At 40.5% G+C, this 23,210-nt stretch overlaps 1 protein-coding gene across 3 annotated transcripts in view; it reads left to right on the forward strand.

Annotated features, from left to right (window-relative positions):
* Positions 1 to 23,210, forward strand: part of CNTN3 (contactin 3) — a 100,260-nt gene that overhangs the window by 23,988 nt on the left and 53,062 nt on the right. For all 3 annotated transcript variants that reach the window (XM_080606975.1, XM_080606976.1, XM_080606977.1), the window contains exon 2: positions 1,872 to 2,005. In XM_080606975.1, coding sequence (XP_080463101.1) covers positions 1,951 to 2,005 — 55 coding nt within the window. In that variant the 5' untranslated portion in view covers positions 1,872 to 1,950. The remainder of the gene's footprint in view (positions 1 to 1,871; positions 2,006 to 23,210) is intronic.

The raw sequence follows: 23,210 nt of genomic DNA on the forward strand, positions 1-23,210 counted from the left end.
CCCTAGTCCCATTTTATTATTTCTCTATGATATTATTAATCCTTTTGCTTCATTGTCCTCTACTTTGCCTTTTCTAATTTTATTCCCAGCCAACCCCTCTTGTTCCTGTAGCTGCAGTAAGTCTGTATCCTGTTTGTGTAGTTTCTTAATATTCAGTTTAAGCACCTCCTTCAGGTATCTCCTGTCTTGTTCTCTGCGTGGACTTCTGCTGTCTGAGCATGCAAACTGTTGTAGAACCTAAACTTGCTCCAGCCCTTTCAGAGCCTGTACCAGATGCCTTCAGGGCACATTAAATAAGGAGCATGCCTACCTCTGGAAAGCTCTTGGCAAACATACAGTGCAATTAGAGCCCAGCAGCTTACGCCAGCCTGGTTTTATCATTATATTACGGTGGCGTTGTGCAGCAATTATTACTTCTAGTCAATAAAAAGCACAGGATCCCTCAGAAGCAGCATGCAAAATACTGCAGTGCTGAGGCTTCCTGGTTCCTGATGCTTTGATTTCTTTCAGAACTTTATTCTTAGGGATACGTAAGGTACGTTTTTCTCAGCAGCAGATTTTTGGCCATTTCCTAGACTGTGAGGTAGACTCCTGCCACACCAGTGCTTTAGGGTCTTGGCTTTTACACACACAAAAAAGGACGCCCTGCTTGTGTCGTGCAGCTGCCACTTGAGTAGGACACAAGTTGGTAGTGGTGTCTGCATGAGCCAGGGGCTTGCAGGGAGAGAAAAGATGCAGCTCTGGTGGCAGAGAGCAGTGCCATCTTTCTCTGGGGAGATTACATTCTTCTGGAAAGTTGTGGGCTGGGGACGTGTCCGAAGGAATCCTCTGCGTGATCTCTCTGCCTGGGGTGCCTAGATTGAAACTCAAATGCTAGATCCCCAGAAATATTAGAAACTTTTAACTGTGGTATGAAATAGACTGGAAAAAAATGTCCAGACATCTCAGATTGGCACCTCAGAATTAATGGTTGTTGTTTTGCCCTTCGTATTTCTGTGCGTTGATCCGTAGACTGCAGTGCCAGAAGGAAGCATTTGATCTCGCCTGATCTGTGTACTGCAGAACCTCAAATTTTGCCCAGCTACTCTTCTTCTGAAAAAAACAGATGCTGTGGAAGTGACACACACGTAATGTAAAGGCCACAGTTGTCATACGACTTCAGAAAATTTACTGCAGAGCTTTTGTAGGAAATAGCAAAATTAGAATGCCATACTCAAGTTAGTAGACCTTGGCAAATCCTTTATAATCAAGCCAGTAACACAGGTAGAAATGGAATCTAGCAAAACATTTCGTGGCATATCATCACATCTGATGTGCCTCAGTGCCACATGCTCACGTTCTGGTTTTTTGGTTGCTGCATCTTCCTCTTCAGGCTTCTGTGCTACCGTTATGCACATCAAGTGCAGCTCTGGCATGGTAAAACACAAAGGGAAAGGTAGATGGGACTCTAATTAAATCAGTTATTGCACATGTTCAGGCTGTTGTTAGCAAAGCGTATACAAGGCAAGTGGAATGAATTCTTCTAATAGTTGTGTTAAACTCAAACTTCTGTTCTTTATATGTGATTGTACCTCATGTACCCTCTTTTTGTTTAAAACTCCTGTTTCTTACAAATAAATGAATGTCAGAGATTGCCAGGAAGCAGGCAACTCAAAATCAACGCACTTGCCAGCTGTGCTCCTGCTGAATTACTTAATTTCTAACACCTTGTATGCATACACATCTGCACTTCTGTTTGGGATTTGGTCATAGGAAAAAGGAGGCATTTTAGAGCGTCTGTCCATTTCGTATTTATTAAAAAACATGTTTACAAGGAAGCCAATTCTTAAGTTTGAACCCAATCATCATCCCTCTCTTTGTTCTCTTAACAGGTTAAACCTTGCCTATGGAAGAGTAAATGTGCAGTTCATCTGAGAAGGAACCGAAATTACTGAATTTTGACAACTGAAGATGCTGCTGCTGTGGAAGCTGCTGTTCCTGGTATTACTTGTTGGCTGTCTTGGAGGTAACAAAATACAATAATGCATGCAATACAAGGGTTTCAAATATTAACAGTGAATGAATTAAAATAACTTCTGCTCCAAGGTTACTAACAGAGCTCTGCTTTCAAAGCAAGCAGAAGATAGTTGGTAACGGTAGAGATGTTATTAGAAATGCATGCACCAGAGGTACGCTAATATAATAGCTGCAGTATGTGTTTCTCTGTAACTGGAAACTTCAAATTCTTGCTGCTACTGGGGATGATTGCTTCAGCTTTTCTCAAAGCTTCGTTTATTTTAGAATAGGTTTATTCATGAGAAGCTGTGCTGTGTTATCACTGCACCAATTCAGCAGTTCAGAGGTTTGCTTTCTCACTCTGCCAGACAGTAATCCAGCTAGTCCTTGGTGCTGGGAACTGTGCTGCTTTTCAGGTCTTCTCCTTCTGCCGTGGCATCTCTTCTGAGCTGTTGTTCTTTTCCTTTCTGAGCTCAGTACTCAGAGTAGCACCTGAAGTCCCTGACTTGTTTTGGTGGCTGCTCAGCACGTGCTCTGCTTGACCATTCTTAATGATGCTGCTGTGTGTGAGGGGGCGAGAGGAGGCCCCTGGTCTGTCCTCAGTGGTGACTCCTGCCAGTGATTTTAGTGTGCGTTGGCACCATCAGAGTTGCAAAGAGCAGGCGTCACTGACGGTTCCCAAACTACCAAAATGCGTGCTCTTCAGTAAGTCAGTGCGATGTTGATGTTTTTAATTGCTGTAATGACAGCACTTGTCTTGAAAGAGGGAAGGAAGCCTTTTGTTGTTGTGACTCATCTCATTTGATAAAGGTCTGGGATGCTCTCGAATATGCAACGCAAACAGAAAAAAAGAGAAGTTCCCTCTTGAGGCATCGCTTTGCTCCCTAGAAAGGGGGCTGGCTGAAGAACTGGAGGAAGGACTAAAGAGCAACAGTCAGTGCTGTCAGAATCTCAAGCTGATGGTCTTTTCCTTAGGGGTTTTGCTGGCAAGTGAACGTGGTTATGCCTGTTTCTGAATCAGGCCTCTGTAGAGGATGGCTCTGAAGAGTGATCTGAATTGGCTGCTTTGAAGTTAGGGGTGGTTTGGGTGGTTTGAGGGAAGGGAGGGTGATGTATATGTGTGTGCTTTAATTGAAACGAGCAACTACTGCTTGACACGTGAACCAGTTAGTAAATCAAAGGGGTTATCATCTGGGTCTGTTGGGATTAGGTGCGTGTTTTCGTGGCAGCAGCTCCAGTGCAGGGGTGGAGAGAGAGGGGCCATGTGGTGATGCCCCTTCCCGCTTTCCTCTCATGCCTGTAACCTCTGCTCGTGTTTTGGCTGCCCTCAGGAGGATTGATTTCTTGTTTGAGGTGTGCTGGAACGTAACTGAGCAAAGTTTGTGGATTTGAGCTTTATGTGGGAATGCAGAGGGTCACGAATGGTTTAACAACATGGCTTCCCTGTCTTTAACATGAGAGGTACTAATATTGTCTCTGTGAAATCCAAGCACTTTTCCTTAGGAAAAAAAAAACTTATATTTTTTTTTCTTCTGCAGGACTACTTCCTAATTTATGGTTTGCTTTCTAAGAGATACTGAATGTTTCTGACATTGAGCCAATCATGTCAGATTTGCACAGATCTGTTGGTTAAAATAGAGGGACTTTGCTTTTCTTTCTTTTGAACTGCAGGAAGCAAAGCTACGTTTTCATACTTCTGAGCAGACGCTGCCTTGCTACTGCTTCCATGCTTTCCCCATGTCAGTCTGTCTGGTCGTGCTGCCAGTACACATGCCAGGCAGAAGTCTGGTTCCATCTGAGCCCCTGGGCAGCCCAAAACAGCGATGGGGGAGCAGCACGGAGCTGTTTGCCTACAGGGGGACTACAGGCAGTGTACTGTGGCATTCCTCAATGCTGCTCCTGTTCTTCCTGCTCTTCTGCTTTAGCAGTTAATGCATGTGGCAGCGGTCCGGAAAGTGAGGCTGTGAACATCCTGAGTTAGCTAAAAAGTGCAGCTGTGCCAGCCAGGATTGTGCTCCCCTTTGGGCTGCACCTGGAAATATTTCAAGTCGAAAATGTGTTTGTAGTCTTAAAACCACTTGAAGGATGTAAGTCCACTTTCTGCAGTGCCTACTGCTATGTCTTTGGTATCATTGGGGAATTACTTGTAAGGCCAATTAGACACTGCAGCATCTGAATTGGCAAATCTTGACATTATAAATGTCAGCAAAACAAATTGTTTTTGCAGAATGTATGCATGCATTTCTGAATCTCTCATATGTAACTTTGGAAATATGCTGACTGCTCAGTACAGTTACTATTCAAAGGAGATATGTTATTAGTTAATTAGAATACAGGCTAAGCCAAAAGAAATTTTAAATGATTAGTTGATGTAATGAAGGATACTGGGAGGAGGATGGGGGTGGGGGGACCAACAAGTAGAATCCAAACATTGAAATTCATTAGCTACCTATGGATTTTTCTAAGTGTGCTCTCACTGGCTTTGCCCTGCTGATACTGTTTTTGCTAGCCTTACATTGCAGTACTTAACTGAAGTGTATGAATATTTTTCAGGCAATAGTAACGTGCATTGGTGACTTGCATCATGTCTATCGTTTGTAGTAGAATGAATGATTTCATTATGTTCACGGTTATGTTCGTGTTAAATGAGTATTAATGCTATAAAAAAAATCAAAAATAACAACAAAGCCTGTTCTTAAATCTGCTAAAATAATTTAAGTTTTTCATGTGCTACTAGTCTTTATCTTTCTTACCTTAGAACCTTATTTTCCTTTAGTTTGGGATTGTATTGATAAAGTGTAATTCTTAGCATTTGGATCATAACAGATATCTGAGATGCAAATAGTATAAAAGGGAAAAACTAAATCCTAATATGTCATTCATAGACAACATGCAGTAAAATATCCTTTTGAAGAAGGATAATCATTTTACTCTTATTAAAGTCGTATCCATCTTTAATTTCAAAACTTGGAAATTCATATATGCTCTTTCTTTTAAAACAGAAAAAACATTTTAGATAATAGATGAGGTGATGTTCAGGCACAGGAGGACATGGTGACTCTTACATAGCATAAAGTTATCCCAGGCGTTGCTGATGTTACTGTTTTTGTTATAGACAATAATATGGAGAAAGCTGTAGGCGCCACAAGTTGGAGTCATTCAAACAAATCTATTGAGTATGAGCTGCAACATCTGCAGAACTACTTTGACACCCTCAAAGCTTCACTCGGATCACTTTGACCTTGGTAGCGGTTCTTGTGGAGGCATACATAACCTCCTTCGAAAAGGATGAAAGATTTTTCACCCATCTGTTGAAGGACTCTTTTGTCCTTTAATCTTCCTTATATTTTTATTTTGTGTCATCTCAGTTCTTTTCAGTCATGTTTGAAAGCAACTTAGATGAAAGCAAGTTTTGTGTTTGCTGCTTATGAAGAATGGTAGTCTTGAGGATTCAAGATGAATGCAAAAGTATCTTATGTTAAGTCACGTTAACACCGGATGAACCAAATGAGTTCCTCGAAAGGAAGAGAAGAGAGGAAAAAAAAAATGTTTGACTCTATGCAAATGTAACTGCAGACAGCGACACAATATGAAAGCAATAATGTTAACTGCAGATTCATAAATTCACATATCTCAGGTTGGCATTGAGTATCATGGAGTTTGCAAATTAATGTCAGAGCTAATAGAAAAATACTCATTATTGAGCTAATTACGAGTAGAATATTTAATTTCTGATGGCCACTGCACTGTCTCCTGTAAGACGCTGTCCTCATTCCCTGTTCACCCTTGCTTTGCATCTGTTCCCGTTCATCTCTCTTCAGTTACGGTATTCCCCAAAAGTCCTCTGAGTAGCAATGCGGAGCTCATAGATTGGAGGACCGGCAAGAAGTCAAGCAAAAAAAAAAAAGCCATTTTTCATGTTGCCAGAAGCCAGATGGTTGGATGGAGCAGGGCTGCTTAGAAGCCTTGAGCACCCATAATTGATATCCCTGACTTAATGTGGTTTTATTGCTGTCACTGACCATGCTGCTTGTAGCAACAGTCAGCACTTACGGAGACATGAGGCTGAGCCAGATCTAATTTGCTGAACAGCCTGAATTGAACAGTTCCAGCTGCCTACCCCGTCTCACTCAGCTCAGCACAAGGTCTCAATCCTGACGTGCATTTCTTTTGCTATCTGGAGACTGCATGTGTTTAATTCTAACATTATCTTTTTGCTTAAATTGCTTCGATATTATGAATAGATCTTTGGAACAGTGTACTTCTAAAATCTACTGGAGAATCCTGTAGTTGAGTCTTTTTCAAGACAAATTTTAGCAGGAGCACTCTGTAAACATGAAACAAGGTGTTAAACAGTTTTGAGAATATTACTTTTAAACTATAATCAAGGCAGATTAGGAGATATTCTGGCTTTCTATAGAAACATTTTTTCTGGTGTTGAGTTTATGACTGAAAAGACAGTTCTTCTAAGACTTGCCTGCAAATTAATGTTATGAAATAACATCATAGTTCCAGAAATGGAGATGTTGCTGATCTTAAAGGTTTGATGTTCTTTGTGCTTACAGATAACATACTTCAAACTAGTTCCTAGTTTGCAGTTGTTCTGTATTGAATTGCTTTTGGTTTATGCTGTGTGAATCTTCAGTTCATCAAAGTGAGGATGTGAGAGTATCTAATAGAGGGGGGGAAAAAAAAAGGCCTTTGGGTTTTTATTTATTGATGTATATTTATATCTGTATAACTAATGATCTTGCTGTCTTTGCCTGTTTACCGCAGGGAGAAAGAAGGTGATTATTCAGCATTAAGTATACATGTCAAGTTTTGAAACAAGTAGGGGGAACGTCCACCTAGTCAGGAAAGAAACTCCCTGCCCATTACAGGGGGGTTGAAACTTAATGATATTTAGGCTCCCTTCCAACCTAAGCCATTCCATGAGTCTATGAAATTGAAAAAAACAGTTTATTATCAATGCTTAAATGACTCTGAAGAACAAGCTGAAAGATCAATAAAACACAGAAACAACAATTAAAAAAAAAAAAAAACAAAAAAAAAAAAGAGCAGTTCACAGACTCACAGAATGGTGTAGATTGAAGGGACCTCTGGAGTTCATTTGGTCCATCCAGTTGGAGTCTGAACCAAGTGATGGTCTGGGGTGAGGTTGTGAAATGATTCCAGGAGCGTTATGACTCTTCCTGACCCTCATAGATTTTCCCACCCCTCCCAAGTGACCCAGAAGATTTCATTTAATCTTTTAATAAACTGGATTTCACTTAACCTTTTAGTAAACTGGATAGCAGGATTTTTTTTTTATTTCCCATGTGAGGGAAGGATAAATGACTGAGATGCATTGCTATAGAAGTGACTGGCGAATATCTAAGATAAACAGACAAGGTAAACGCCCATCTCATGAGTGTGCAAAGTGCTTCTCTGCAGTTTGTGTGACAGCTGTCTTTTCTTACCGTTCCTGTTAATTTTGGCTTCAAATTCCTACTGTGACTTATTGTACTGCTGCACTGAGGAGTGAGCTCTAAGGGGAGTGCCATCTTCATCAGCCTTGGCTGGCACAAGCTGTGCTGCCCACTTGCTCACCCAGCCTTTCCCGGCAATCTTGGTAGGAGAGCAGGCATTAGATTCTCCTGCTCTCTCATCATTTCTTGCTGTTTTATACTGCTAAAACTGACTGGTCTGTTCTCTCTGAAAACGTATCTATTTAAAGTTTCTCATGAGAATTAAGAGGAAAAACAAGTTTTGAAGTATATTTCAGGGGTAAAGAAGGCTACGAAAAAGAAAAAAAAAGTTCAAAGGAATGAAACAAGGAGAATTGTGTGTGTAAACGTATATAATTTTTGTTCTTCAGAAGATGAAAGGACACACTTCGATCAGCGTGTCCAGAACAAGACCTGTAGAATCCACCTGCACTAACTTTCTCTCCTAAGCTTTAATTAGTCGTCACCACAAATAGTATCCTAACTCTATTTTGATTGTACTTCATCTAAACAGAGCAAAAAATTGCCATTAACCCCCCCCCCTTTTAGCCATCACAATCCTTGGCTGAATTTGACTGTAACCGTGGAGCTGGAAGGTTTTTGTCCTGTTCAGTCCCTTCAGGCACCGTTCTCTTGCACACTTGAATGTGCTTAAAAACCATAAACGTGGGGTTTTCAACAAAGAACTACTTGTGTTGCACTAGTAAAGATATGAAGTACTAAGATGACTGTGTCAGGCAGGCTGCACTTTCCACTGAGCGTTAGGAAAAACAAACCTCTCGGTAGTGGTGATGTGCTATACGTGGGTTTACAACTCCACTGGAAAACTTCTAGAGGTATCTAAATAGAAAAAGAAAAATCAGAGTGCAGGTTTACTGGTATCCTCTAACTTGTTGTTTAGGACAAATACAGCTGATTAATGTTCTGTCTATCCAGTCTTAGAAATGCATGGTTCAAGCATTGATCATATTTCTCAGATGCATTGAGAAATGACCTTCCCAAGCATCTTAAAACAGTGATCTGCTGAAAAAAAAAAATCAAGTATCTGGTGTAACACACACAAACCATTTGGACATCGAAGCCTGGCTCCAGTTCTGGCCCTTTACAGTGTAAAGGCTTTCCTCCTGGTTACTGATTTAATAGCCTGTTTGCACTTAAAACTAGATGATGTTATAATTGATTTAATGGCAGTTTAGGTGTTTTCATTATTTTCACTTTTACTGTTTCTGTTTCACTTTTTGTCAGTCTAATTCTTAGGGAAGAACTCCATTTAAACTTTCAGGCTCAGCAATGTCATGCATCAGATCCACTGCTTTCCTTTTTATTAGTGTTAAGTTTAGGGGACTTATGAAATTGGGAGGCATGATTGGTACTTTTTAATATTTCCAAGAAGTATGAAAACCTTCCATATTCTTACTGATGTATTGCTGCTGTTAAAAAGGCAGGAAAGCAGAAATATTTTTGTCAGAGGAGAACCCAGATTCAGAAGGATGCTTTATGAGCTGTTGCAGCAGACCTGGTGATTGCTTGCTGGAGCGCCTGCAGAGGGTCTCAGTCAAGTTCCTGTTTTGGCCCCACATCCTCGGTCCTATTTTTGTCTAATTTTCTTGCTTTTCAGCAAAGTATTGGACACTGTGAAAATGAGGAACAAATTGTTTGAAATAAGTGTTTATTCTTGAATGTGAATGGTGGTATCTAGCTGTGCGTGGCAGCAGTAGGTAGGAAAGTCATGAACTCAAGGTTCGAGGTGGAAACACCTTCAGGCTCTTTGTATTTTAAAATAAATAAATAAATGAAGCCACTGATAGGAGATCCTTGGCTTTGGAGTCCCTTTTTCTTCTCTCTAAAAACGTCAGCTTCTTTCTTCTTCCCCATCTCCCAGCAGCAGCTACCAAAGTAATCCTACTTCACTTGCCAGACTCTTGCTGGTGAGGAGATAGAAGCTGAGAGAGCTTAGCCGTTTTGCCTGTCCTTTGCTGGTTTAGGTAATGAAGAGAGGGTTTTCGCTCATGACGTGAAGAGCCATCCTGTTGTTCTACCTTCTGATAGGGAACTAGACAAAAGCATCCTAGGCTGGCTGCTCAGCATCTTTATTGATCAAACGACCTCCCGAAGTAGCTATCGTTGGCTAGAACGTTTGAAGAATAAATGATGACCGAGATTCATGAGTAATCTCATCCTGTGAGATGATGCCTGGGGTTTTGGGTAATACCTTTAATCTTCTTTTTCTTACCTGCAAAATAGATCTAGTGGTGCTCCTTGCTTTATGAAGGCTGGAGATGTGTAGGCGAGTCGTGCTGCGGAAATACCAAACCAGGGGAGGGAGGAACCCCTTCCTCTGCAAACAAAAAGGTAAAAGACATTAGGGAGGGGACATCAGGGAAGAGGACTTCGGTAGAAATTCACTGTGCTGAACGTAAGCTGTATCGGCCCCTTGGGAAGCTGAGGACACCGTCAGGGAGGTGGGGGAGATGTTGAAGCATTTGTGAATAACAGCTGAAAAATGGGGGAGGCACACTGAGGTTGAAATCTAAAGCTGAATGATGGCAGATGTTCAGGAATACACTAGAACTGAGAATAAATATTATTATTATTTGTCTGAAAAAAACCTTCCAGAAGAAACTGCTATAAATTTGTTTTTTCTTAATGATCATTCTGAAAAATGAATTATTTAGACTTTTAATTTTTGGTAATCTTGCTTTGCTGCTACCGTTTGGATAAATGCATGATTTTTTTTGGTATAACTAACCTTTAATTTCTTGTTTAATAACAAATGGGATAACATAAGCCTTTAACTTTTCTGATACAGGCTGTAGATAGCAGTGAAGGTATATCAGGGATCAGAACACAATTTTCTCACTTGGTTTTCAGGGAAAAAATAGGATAAGGTTGTAAAGAGAACTTAACCTCAATTTTATTGCTATACATGTCTGAAAATATAAGCAAATAATGGCTCACCTATATTATTGTATGATTAGCATAATCAGAACTATTGATGCTAAATATGAATCAAATCTCCATAACTATAAAGAGAATAATAAGGTACGGCTGTTTAATGTAGTAGATTTTTTTCCTTCCTTCCTGGAACAAACAGTTATGACATTCCTGTCAAATTTTTAGAAGTCTTGTAAGAAAGTCAAAAACATTTCAAGCACATGCCATTTGGCAGGAAAGCGGACCTTTTTCTAGATCGGTGCTGCTCGCTGTCTTGGAAGAGAAGGCAGAACATCATTTTAACGTGACACCTCAGTGCATGTTTTTGTGCTCGATTATCCTTTACCCTTTCACAGAGCTTTCAAGGGTCAAGTGTTCAGGGCCAGTGGAGAAACTTCTGAGCGTAGAAACCATTTTGTTTGAACCAGTCACTAGAAATAGCTTCTAATATTTTAATCCACCAGCGAACAGAAACCCTTAGCGAAGAAGGGGAGGTATGGAGTAATTTCATGTGATAATAACGTAAGGAACTCTTTTTGTACAGAACGTTTCAATGATACTGAAAATAAGAGGCAAATAGTGACGGTAGCAGTCATAGCAACAGGCAGAGGATGTGATTCCTGGTGATGTGAATTACCCTGACATAAATCTTGCAGTGGCACCTTAGAGGAACTTCCAATCTGCTGCTTGGCCATTTTCGGAAGCCGTTATGTAGCAAGAGGAGCTATAGAGCAAATAAGAATCAGTCTTTTAAAGCTCTGCCATATGTTTAAGAAAAGTTTTTCAGCTGGTTCATGCCAGATTACTTTCTGGTCTTTATGTTGCCAGGGATGATCTATCAGTAGAGAGACCATGAATTGGACCTTTTAAGGCTTCATCACGTTTCTCATTTTTAAGGTTCACTGTGTAAGGAGATCATTTGGCACGTTATTTAATGAGTCAAGGCAGCTATGCGGATATGTAATGAAAGGAAATACGTTTTCACCACATCTTACTGAATGTGATGAAACATTTGTCCTGCATCAACATTAGACGTGCTAGTGCTCTGACCGTATGCCAGCTTTAAAATGGGACAGACTCATTCCTTGTCGTGATGTTTTGTGTTAAAAATGCTTGGGAGGGGGGACGGTATGATAGCTCTTTCTGCCTTTAAAATTTGTAAGAATAGCCTTTGATTGCAGCTATGGGAAAACGAGATCGAAATTTAGTTAATAACCTATGCAAAATGTTATTGCGGACCATAGACTGCAGTTTAAAGACAGAAATCTACACGTCTGCATCAACTTTTTATATATTTCATATATAAAATAAAAAGATTCATCCTACAGTCCGGTCCTACACCTGTAGCATTGATGCAGAATGGACTTATTTCAACTTTGAGTCTACGAGTGAATGACAATGACAATAGTAAGCAACATATTGGAAAGTACTACTTTTTAGTTCTAATTCGTTTTTTGTTGGTTTTTTAAGACTTTTTGAATCTTGATAGGAATTACATTGTTATTCTGTAAATAATGTTTGAAGAGAAAATGAAATCTACATAAAAGCATGGAGTAAATGAGGGAGAGAAAGCAGTCGTTACAGATCATAACCTTATCAGTTGAGGTGACAGTTTCAATTCCATTTGAGTTCTCTCCATTTGTCATCTTTTTATGTTGGATTAAGTAACAGTTTTTGTCATTTTATTCCCATAGCAACCTTATCTTTTTTTTTGATGTAAATCTGCTTGTCTCCTATTATCTTCCAAAGCTTGCGCATGAATAGCTTGTGAAGGAGAGGAGTATGGTGAGGAGAGAGATTTTTCTGGCACAGAAAATAAGGGAAAGAGTGTTACATATAAATATTTTTTAAAAAATTAAGCTGTTTGTCATCTTCAATATATTTTTCCCTCATGAGAGTTAAAATTTTCGCACTGTTTTAGGAGGTTGTCTGGGGAAAAAAATCTTAAAAAAAAAAAAAAATTAAAAAAAATTGAAGGTCAACCTGTACCCCCAACAAAAAACAGAGACTCAATGACCTATAACAGTGCCTTATATCTATGAAAAGTGCTATTTTTAGTGAAGATAATTCCTAACTTGCCATGATTTTGGTCCTTTGGAATGCCTGAAGAGCAAGCTGTGTGCAGGGAGATGTTTGGTGCTATATGGGGTCCATGGTTTGTGTTCATCACTCCTGCCTGCAAGCCTTTTTGACCAGTAAGCTAACAGGAGAGCATGGCTGCTGACAACAACATGGTTATTGTCTTCGTTTTCTGTGCTGGGTGTGTTGCACAGACCTGTTATGGTACTGTTGATGCCTTGGATATCGACAGCTGTTTTATGGGGAAGCTATATTTTGTCCAGCCTTGACGATCTGCAAGGTTAATAGAAAATGTAATGCAGCTAAAAACTTGGCCATATAGTAATGTTTTTTCTAGTTTTCACATTTTTTTTTGTATTTGAAAAGACTAAACTTACACTGCGAAAATTATGTAGCTAACGTGGCGCTGAACAGTTTTATTAAAATGATTAACAATGAAGTTTAGCTTCTGTATATTAGATGTAAAATGCTATTAAAAGGGCAGTACCCTTAATGTTCATTTCCCACAAGGCACAACTGGGGAATGAGGAGAATGCAAAACTAAATGTACAAAAACTCCCAGAAGCTGCTTATGAAATTTGACTTATTTCATGCCAAAAAAAAAAAAAATCATAACTGAAATGCAGTGGCTAAGCAGGTGCCGCTGCTACTCATCAGGGCTTTTTGAGTAAGAAGCAAATTCCCTAGGCTGCTGTGCAAAGCTGGGGTACAGTGCATTGCTTTGATTTCAACTGCCACTTTATACTGTAGGAACCTACAAACCATGAAGTTTGGATCTAGACTGGAATTTCACCATCATTTATAGTAGACAGAATATTTCTCAATGCAAAGCAATTGAGCTGATTCCTTGAAGAGGATGGAGAAGCTGTTGGTGCACAGCTGAAGACCACGACAGGTGAAATCAGCCCCAAACACGGGCACGTGTCCAGTAGTTGCAGGCACGGCGCCTGGCTTAACAAAGCAATTCAGAACTTTAATTGCATCTCTTTATCTGTCAGCCTTGGTTAAGGCTGGTTTAAAGGTGCGTTTCTGTGAACACGAAGACTTGTGATCTTTTTTTCATTGAATTCCACAGCCGTTCTTGCAAGTGAATGGAGATTACCATTTCTGTGAAGTTCTTGTTTTACGTTGAAAACTGAATTTTGTCTGGAGGTGGCCCTTTAGTTTGACCGAAATTTTAGCTTGGTTTCGGAGGAAAGGATGAGGCAAAAGTGGGCTTGCTTTATGGATAGCATTAGCTGTATTTTGGGCACATCCTGCTGCTCTGTGCTACATTTGAAGAGCTGATGCCTTGTTTCTGTGAGGGGTGGTGGGATGGCTGATGTCCTTGGCCAGGTTCTGCCCGCACCATAGCGGCAGTGCTGTGGTGCCACTGCACAAAGAGCCGGGACGTGGTGGAGTTACTTGGCATTGCTTACCATCAGGTATGTACTGGCTGTGTACAGCCTTGAGCAATGAGATGGCAGAGGTGAGGAGGGCCCCACCCTGCTATACTTTGTCTAAATTGAGAAGAAAATGTCAGAAAACTTCTGAATAGAAGTTTTACAAGAGACTAATGATTTGGGCATTATTTTCCCCCAGGGAAAGCTCTATACAAAAAGTGTTCCCATTTTAATTCTGGCAGATAATGATTTTTTTATTTATTTTTTTCAGTTAAGAATGGTGACTTTCCTTAGAATTTTTGTACTTTGGGACTATTCTTAAATCTCTGCATTGTAGCTTCTTTGGAAAACAGCTTACATGCACTGAAAAATCAAAGAATCATCACTGGGGAAAACATTTCATCCCTTGTTTTGTTTGTCAGAGTTATCCTAATGGGGTCTTGTAAGCTCGTGTAGCACACTACAGATAATATTAAGATAATGTTTAAAAACATCTAAATTGCATTAATACCATATTAAGGGCACGGTATAAAGCCCATTGAAGTTGATGGGAATGTTCAGTAGGAATTTAATGCTTCGATCTTTCAACTAAGTTGTAAAACCACAGAAAATCAAACACTAAAAATGTTTCAGTCTATAAACACATCTCTGTTGCCTCTGTCATACTTCATTCACCCTTTTTGACTAACCAAATGGTTGGAGTTTCCTCAAACTGCAATTAATACTCCAGAAAGAAATAATATTTAAGTGTCCTGCACACATTTTACAGCAACAAGATCTCACATAGAGGAGAAAAAAAGTGTTGCTAAAATTGTGTGTAATGAGTGCAGCTGTCTTAGCTATACACACAATCTACCAGATTCCACCAACCCTAAATGAATATATAAATATACATTAAATTTTAACTTCAAGCAACCCATGGTTGCAACACATCAAATGTCAGGATTAAGAGGGATTGAGAATACCTTGTACATGTCTTTGCTTGGGATCTTCTGACTTGAAGTGCAGTTGTTGAGGGCTCTGATTTGCTGCCAACCTGCCCAGTTTGCCTCCCGAGGTTTATTGTCAGTACAGCTACTGGCTAAGCAAAGGAGATGTTTTAATACCGAAGTGATGGAACTTGCAGAACTATCCCTATTACACTGCATTGCTTGTGTCTTTATCTCCTATCGATAATATATTTACATAATTTACAGAGAGTGAGTTGTGGGGAGTGTGACTTTATGGCCATGGAAATTCTCCATACTTATGAGAAGAGAAGCAGTACCTGTTTTTTATTTTCTTCTTATTGCCTCTCTCAGCCCTGTGCAGTGAGAGATCTTCATTCTTTTTTATGAAACTGTATTTTTTCAGCCCTCGGCTTTTTATTAAATTGTAGTTAACAATATACTTCTGAGGATTACACCACCCTACACAGAGCAATTTGGCTTACACCGGAGATGAATCTGCACGTCGAGCATCTGTCACTTAAGATTCTGCTCAGATACCAGCAAAAAGATTTGAGGCCCCACTGTGTTTTCGGGGGTTTCTCTGTATGTATATGTCTCAATCTATTAAATTTGCTTCCATAGCACTGGGATTGTATTTGTTTTCATAAACAGAATCGCAGAAGAATAAAGAAGTATTTGTGGACAGCTTTTTCTCTGCTTCCCCAGCTTCTGTTGTCGAATAGTCTGGTACTGAATGTATTAATCTATGCAGTTGCTTGTTCAGGTGTAATCCCTTGTTCAGCCACATTTATTCATCCACTGAAGGATGTGCACATCGGTACATCATGGCATATTAAAGGTTTACTGCAGCCTGCCACAGCTGTCATCTCTTTGACCCTTCAGTAAACTAAGAGTCTTCCACATAATTTTGCCTTCATTCAAGTGTAATGCCATTACTGCAGAGGCAGACGGAATGCAATTCTCTAAAGGTTCGTCTCATTCCCTTCTCTTCCAAGGAGGTTAACGTGCTCAAATGATCCCTGCATTTTCTTTTTTTCACTTGTTGTTGCTGTGAGAAGAGCAAAGAAGAACGATCTGTTTGCACTAGGTTTTAGGGGATGAAGTGAAGTTGAAAGATGAACTCACCAGTTGGGTAGAAGGCCTCTTTAGCACTTGAATTTCAAATACCTTCACTTGTTTCCTTGGCACGTTTATTTTTTTTAGCTTTTTATGAAAAGGTTGTACAGATGTGTAAATATTTATTTATTTTCCTGACACCACTTGCTGTGGAAATAAGCAAGTCAAAATCGCCTTACACAAAAACAGCTAAACAATATTCAAATGTTAGTGTTGTGCGGAACTAACTTCAGGTAAATCAGTGTTTTGTTCATAGACATTGGCGCATTTACAAGCGGAGCCACTTCAAAAAAAAAAAAACTCATCTTCATATTAATTTTTGAGTTATGTTAGTACTTTGCAGGCCTTGGGAGCACCTCCTTTGTACCAAAGCTTGGAACAATCTGGTACACTTTTGTATTCAAAGCCATGTAGCTTCTCGGTGCTTTTCTACATTCATCCACAGCTACTCCAGAGGAAGGTGTCGTACAGCAGCGTGCTGGATTCCTGCTGCATTGGGATTGCAGAGCTGTTGGAGAAAATCAGTTCGTAGATGATGTGTTGAAACTGGATCTGTGGACGTCTACTCTAAGCTCCAGCATGTAAGAAGGCAACCTTGCGTGTTGCATCCTTGTAACATCACATCTAATGATTTGCATTTTCCTAGTGTTTTTATATTAATTACTTCTACTTTGTTCTAATATTTTATCCAGTAATGAAGTTAAACAGTCAAATGAGTCAGTAATTTATTGAGTTTCTTGTCTTAGAAGCTGGTTCTGCAGTGCTGCTGCTTCTCATCTGTTCTCTTCTCTGAACTCTTATTCATGATTTGCCAGGAGGCTTCCTTTCTCACTCCCTGAGTACCAGAGATGTGTATGATGCAGTGCTTCAGATTATTAATATTTGATGTTAACAGTGGAGCTTTGCACTTCCTTATCAGTTGTTCACACTGCTTGGCATTTCTCCTCTTTGAAAATGGGAGCAAAGTATTCAGCTATTTTTGAAAATCTCATTTCTTAAATATTTCTAAATTTCCTGTCTGTATTTAATGTTATTTCCAGAAGAATTTTTTCGAATGCTTAGCTTCTTTGGTTAGCAATCTGCCACCTTCCTCCTTAGTTCTGGTATTTCAGGACTTCACCTCTTAACAGCACATGCTATTATTTTATTTACCCTTTCAACTTTCTGTATAATTCCTTTGTTCGCTTCCACTTAAAAGAAATTATGACCTCTCTTTAAGCCAGTTATGTCTTAGCCATCCTGTTTGTTTTACTTCTAGTTTTTCTGCTGGGGATTCACTGGAATTACTATCTCGTTTCTTTTTAGAAACCTTTACTCCTCACAGTAAATCCTTCACTATTGATAAATTTGTCTGCAGATTCCAGTTCTGAGCTTTGTGTCTGAACTGTGGGACCCGAACGCTGTTCTGAACTCCCATTCCAAGGGTAAAATCCATTTCTTTTCACATCCCAGTGTCAGTGAGAAGGAGCTGTAGGTCTAGAAGCTGGAGAGGCACTGCTGTGCATTGCAAGTGGGTTTGATTGAAAGCACGACACTTGAGCACAGCATGGTACTTGCCTGCCATACACCCTGAATTGCATTTGTCACTATATAAAGTGTCAAAGTCAATGAAGTTAGAGTGAATTCTTCTCACAAAACATTGCTTTGTGTAATGAATTTAATTTATTCTAAGTCATGCTCGTAAGGTTCTCCTGTTCTTCCTCTGGACAGTGGTGTATCAAATACCAGTTCATTTTGAGCAAGACCAAATGTCGTTTTATTGTCTGTTTATTTCTTTAATTGTTTAAGAATCATTGTTCATGCTCTTGTGAATCAAAACATGGGATTTGTTATCCACATGGGGATTAAACTGTTAGATTTTTAAATATATCTCAACCATTTCTCTGACCCAGCTATAATAAATACTGAAAGAGGTTTTGTAACCAGACTAATGCCCTGGTGCACACACCAAAAAGTCCATTTGGGTTTTGTGGAGAATATGAGATGCGGAAGTAGATGTGTGACAAAGCAAATGAAATTTTGGCTTTAATAGCAGTCAGCAGATCTTGTCTTCAGTTCCATGCAGGCTGGCTAGCAGGTATTTGTGCAGAGGGTAGGAACTGAGCAGCTCTGTGGTAGGATAAAAGGCAGTGCTTACAGCACTTAGATTTGAGAGAATAAGCTGTGCGATAGGATATTGCTGTCCTTCAAAGATGAAGGAGCAGCAGGAACTGTTGGATGATCTGTTTGATCTCCTGGATATTGCAATACAACTTAACTCAATATTAAGCCATTATCAAGCAGGTAGATAACTCACTACCGCTTCTGGTCTGTCCAGAGTTTTAATTATCACTCCAGTTTATCTGGCACCAGCCTTATGCCTTTGGATGTGGTCCTACAACCGAAATGACTGCATCGGACACCCTTGTGCAACCACTCGCAAGGCAGGCAGCGTGCAGCTGCCAGCTGTTGCAAAGCCCGTGCTGGCCTCCCCAGGTGCCGTTTGGTTACTCCCGCGGTATGCGCTCACTCCGGTCTGAATGATTTCTTTTATTGACTGCTGTGAGTCCGTTGATGGGAGGGTACAAGTGTAAGAAAGTTGCTTACAGCGAAAACATATTTCAGCTGAGCTAAGTAGGGCTGTTGCAGCACGTGTAAATAAGTCTCGCTGTGTGTGTTAAAGCAACTGCAAGGCTGTCTGCTCATCAGGCTCTCCTAAATGGCCCACCAGGAACGTGGAGTCACTGCCCAGCACGAGCTGCCATGTATTCAGACCCTGCTGCAGCATGCCTTAGGTGCAAAATAGTTTGACATCTTCCAGTGAACATTCAGGCTCTCGAAAACTAATTAAATGCGCTCAGCAGCACTTGAGGAAGGGAGAGGTTTCCAGATAAGATAAGGAAGTGGCTGCTCTAATAGCAGGAGGCTGTTACAAATAATTAACTCGCTGTTCTGAGTGGCTCCAAAATGAGACCAGATCACCTTGAGATGGTTTGGGCTGTTCTGGTAGGGTTTACTCTTGGTCTTTGTTTTTGCTGCTTATAAGCAGCACCTCAGTCACGTCCTGCTCCTTGGAGCTTCTCAGAGGAGCTGAGGGTTGAGGTACCTGCAGCGTGTCCCTCCTACCGTACCGTAGGTACAGAAGGGAAAATCCCTTCCCATATCTTCCCCTCCCCTGAGTGGGGTCTCAGCTAAAATTGTGATCGATGATGGCTTAGCAAGAGTCCGCATGCCGGGCTGGGCTGGGCTGTTTGGTTTCGCACAGACTGGAGGGGTGGCCTGGGCTTCATCTCCCTCTCGTGATGGTTACAGCTGGGTTTGGACAGCCTGGCACGTGTCCACCTTCACATTGGGTGGAAACTGAGGCTGCCAAAGAAGCATTAAATTCACATTGCTTTTTCTGTTGGGCAGCGTTCTGTGTCCTTGAGGAAGCCTGTTGGGCAGGACTGAAATGTCGCTGTCCTTGTCAGCTTTCCAGGCAGACCACGCTGATTTGGAAGATGCACAGTCCCATGTTTCTGTCAAGGAGAACACAACCCAGGTCTGGTGACAGCTGAATAACCATCCATGAGCTTCCTGAGATCCTCAACAGCTCAAGTTAAAAATACAGAGCAGCAGCTGGAGCTAGAGGTGAAATCCAAGAGCTTCAGGAAAAGAAAATGGCATAGGTGATGTTGCCGTGTTGCCAGGGCAAGTCATGGGTTAAGGTTTGCTTTTTTTTTTCCCCAGCAAAAGACTAAGTACAGTGGTGTAGTTCACCCACAGGTGCATGTTCCCTTGCAAGTGCCTGCTAGCTGAGAAGCGGGTGTTGGAGAGACAGGAACAAACAGATGAAGCTACTTCAGCGTTTTAATCACAGCAAGAAATGCGTGTCTCGGGGTTGGAGAGCTGTTGAGATTTTTTACCTTTGGAGAATCTGATCCTCAAAGACGCTGTCTGCAGACTCCTGAGGCTGGAGGTTTGCTCTGTAAATCTGGAGCAGTCCCGTAAGGACACCACGCTTCCCTCCAGGGGATGTGCTTTTAATTAGCTGTGTGGGAGGTAACTGCTCTTAGCAGCTTTCTGGGTACATCCTCGGTATTCCTGCAGCTCTGTATCAGCTCGTGCGTTTCATATTGTTTTGCTTAAGCCAGGTACTACCCGTATTTTGAGATGAGAACTATAAATATTTTGAAGGTCTGTGGATATTAGGTTTTTACGCAGACAAGTCAGTGCGTTTTTAGGTGTGAAACAACAGCTGTGGTATGACATCTGTTGATAGGACACTTACTCATCTGCCGTATCTGTTATTTGTCATCATTACATCTGTTACAGTCCACATGGCTCTAATCAGAGCCTTGAGGCTTTCTGCCAGGTGCTCTGCACTGAGTGAGGTGGGGAAAGGACAGATTTTGGTTACCCATGTCCTGGTAATAGGGGTGACAACCCAGCTCTGCTCAGTGCTGTTTGTTGGAGAATGTCCATTTCTCTGAGGAAGGCTGTAATCTGTAGAAAGATAAAGGAGTGAAGCCAGTGCCAAAATAATAACTAAAAAAATCATGATGTATCAACATGTTCTCAGTACTTAAAAAGAGAAAAAAAAATGAAGTGTCACAAGATGTCTTTTATTTATATTTTGAGGAAAGTCAAAATACTGCTGCTTACATAAACAAACCTTCAGGTAATTAAACCTAGATCTGGCAGTGCATTTAGCCATCTGTTTAGCTATTGCAATATAAGTAGCACACAACTATATTTCTTCAACAACAATGTGAATAGCCTGATAGTTCAACACTAAACCTAAACCGCTTTGTGGCCACGAGTAGTTAATGATAGAGGTGCTTTAGAGACTGTCAGGATGTTCATAGAGCTGCTTCTAGGAAGGCTTTGGGGGGACAAAATTGTTTCGTGTGAGAACTCGGATGTGAGATAATTTGCTTGAGCAAACATTGTACCCTCCTGAGATATTTCTTAAATTGCTTGAGTTGCTTTGTTCAGTGCTGTATTTAAGTAAAGGGATAATTCCCAGATAATTTGGATTTTGAGAAGGTATATTTTTGGAAGTACTGGGGAATGCTTTTCCTTAAAAACATGCATTTTACTTGCAGTGTTGTTTTTTTCCAGTTCTTTTCGGTGTATTTTTGCCAATGCAAAATGCCTTAAAAAAAAAAAAAAAGAATCTGCTCATCAGATAGATGTTGACTCAACTTCTATGCTATTGATGTTTCCCTACTGCTCCTTTTCTCTGCTATCTCTGATCTCTTCCTTCTGTTCCACGCAGCCCACAAACCTATCTCATCTCTCTTCCTTCCCTTTTTTCTCGCTTATTTCTGCAGTCTCTTCCGCCTTCTTGTACCCTGGAATTTCATATCCGCTTTGATGTATCTGTGCCTATGTGTTTTTAGGTTTTCATGTAAGTTTTTATAACAGAGACTTTGCTTTATGATTCTCACTTAATTGGTGTAACCGTGTTTGTTTCCTGTTGCATCTTTTTGTTGTATCCCAAGTGATTAAGTGGAGCTGAAGGGGGCGAGTGTTCTGTAAATAAGTTCGCTGCTGAGAGCTGCTGCTGTTAGAGCCCGCTCATCGTGCATGACTTGCTGTCAGACACCGGTTGCACACAACAGACACAACCTGCAGGTCCTCGTCCCTGTCCCACCCGCTCTGTGGATAAGTTTGCTGCATTTTATTAGTAATATTTCTGCTGATATGAGATAATGAGCTCCAATATTCAAATGAGCCATGCTCTGGTGCCCTGTCTGCTCCTGTGCCGTGGAGGTACGCCAGTCATGGGGGAGCTGCTCCTCTCGTACTAAAATGAGGCTTGATGAATATTTCTGTGTATACGTAACCCATTGTACAGTTACCTTCCTACAGATAAATGCTCTATAAAATGAAAGTTCAGCAATGTGTCGTGGCATTAAGAGATTTTGTAGAGGCTGCTGTGACATTATATGATTTCCCTGTAATACCAGCATGACAAAAATGAAACCATGGAGATAGTTCTCCGGTAGGCAGCAAATTTCTTCTCCAGTGACAAAGCACACAGTTTCTGCACGCTTTCAGCAGCGTTCAGTTTCGTGCTGTTAACGTTTTTCTTCTTTTTCCACCTCCCAAAAATAATTGACGATTATAGAGATCTTTTTTGTTCTTTCCCTCCTCCCCACATTATTCTTACAGGCTTGACCCAAAACCCAGTGAAGGCAGCAGAAGGACCAGCTTTCTCCCTGTGCAGCTCTACTGCGCTTGTTCCCTGTGCAGTAGGTCTGCAGGCAGTGCGTTCTGGCTAACCAACCATATATCCCCAACTCCTTTCCTAAACAGATAGAAGTATTTTTACGGAGCTTAAAATTATGTCAAGTATACATTGAGTTGCTAGCATCTGTCTCGAGGTATAAAATACATGGTCATGGAAATGCCTTGGTAGAGCCAAGCTTGGGATATAGAGTAGCGGGGAATGTCTGTGTGCGTAAGCAATGTAGGTGGTGGGAAAGCACTTTCAAAAAAGAAACAGATTTGTCTTATTTTCTCCAAAAGCTGTCACTACCAACGTAGCTATTACAATGTGCTTAGGCTGTTATTCTTGAGAGCTGAGAGACCAGTATTTCATTTCTTTTTAAATAATGTGACTTGTACAAAGCTGACCTAGTTGTGAATTAGTACTTAATTATGTGCTGACATGAACAAAGTCCCTACTTTAGGATTATATACTGAAGGAAACAGTTAAGTTTTGGATGTCTGGCTCATTTGAGGTACTTGAACATCATACCAGTACAAAATTATACATAAAATATATTTAACAAGTTCTGCTGCATTGAAGAATGAGCCTAATAAGTAATGGAATAAATATTTTTTTCTGTCTGTCAGGAGACACTTCTGTTTGTAGCGCATGAACCGTTTTTCTGCAGTTATCAAAACATAGTAGAATTGCTAATAAACCTGTGTTGACAATAAATATCAATCGATCTAAATGTGATTAGATGTCTGGTTGCTTCTGGACGACGTGGAGTTGGAAACCTGGTGGAAATCCTGCTCATCTCCAGGGCATCACTTTTTTTTTATTCTTTCTTACCTGTTGACAGCAGATGAACACATCTTCCCTTCTATAACATGCTTCAGGTTCTGTATGCTCTGCCACTCCTAATTTTAAATACCCCATCTTTTAATTATGACAGGTATTGATGAACTTTTTATTCCAGGGTAGTAACAGTACAAATGGTACTTGTGTTACTTTTGCTCCATATTTCTGAAATCTCTTAGCATCGTGCTTAAGGCTTGAAACCTGACTTAAGTAGAAGGAGAGAAACCAA

The sequence above is a fragment of the Anser brachyrhynchus genome (genome assembly GCF_964034855.1).
Source record: "Anser brachyrhynchus genome assembly, chromosome: 10".
Taxonomy (NCBI): domain Eukaryota; kingdom Metazoa; phylum Chordata; class Aves; order Anseriformes; family Anatidae; genus Anser; species Anser brachyrhynchus.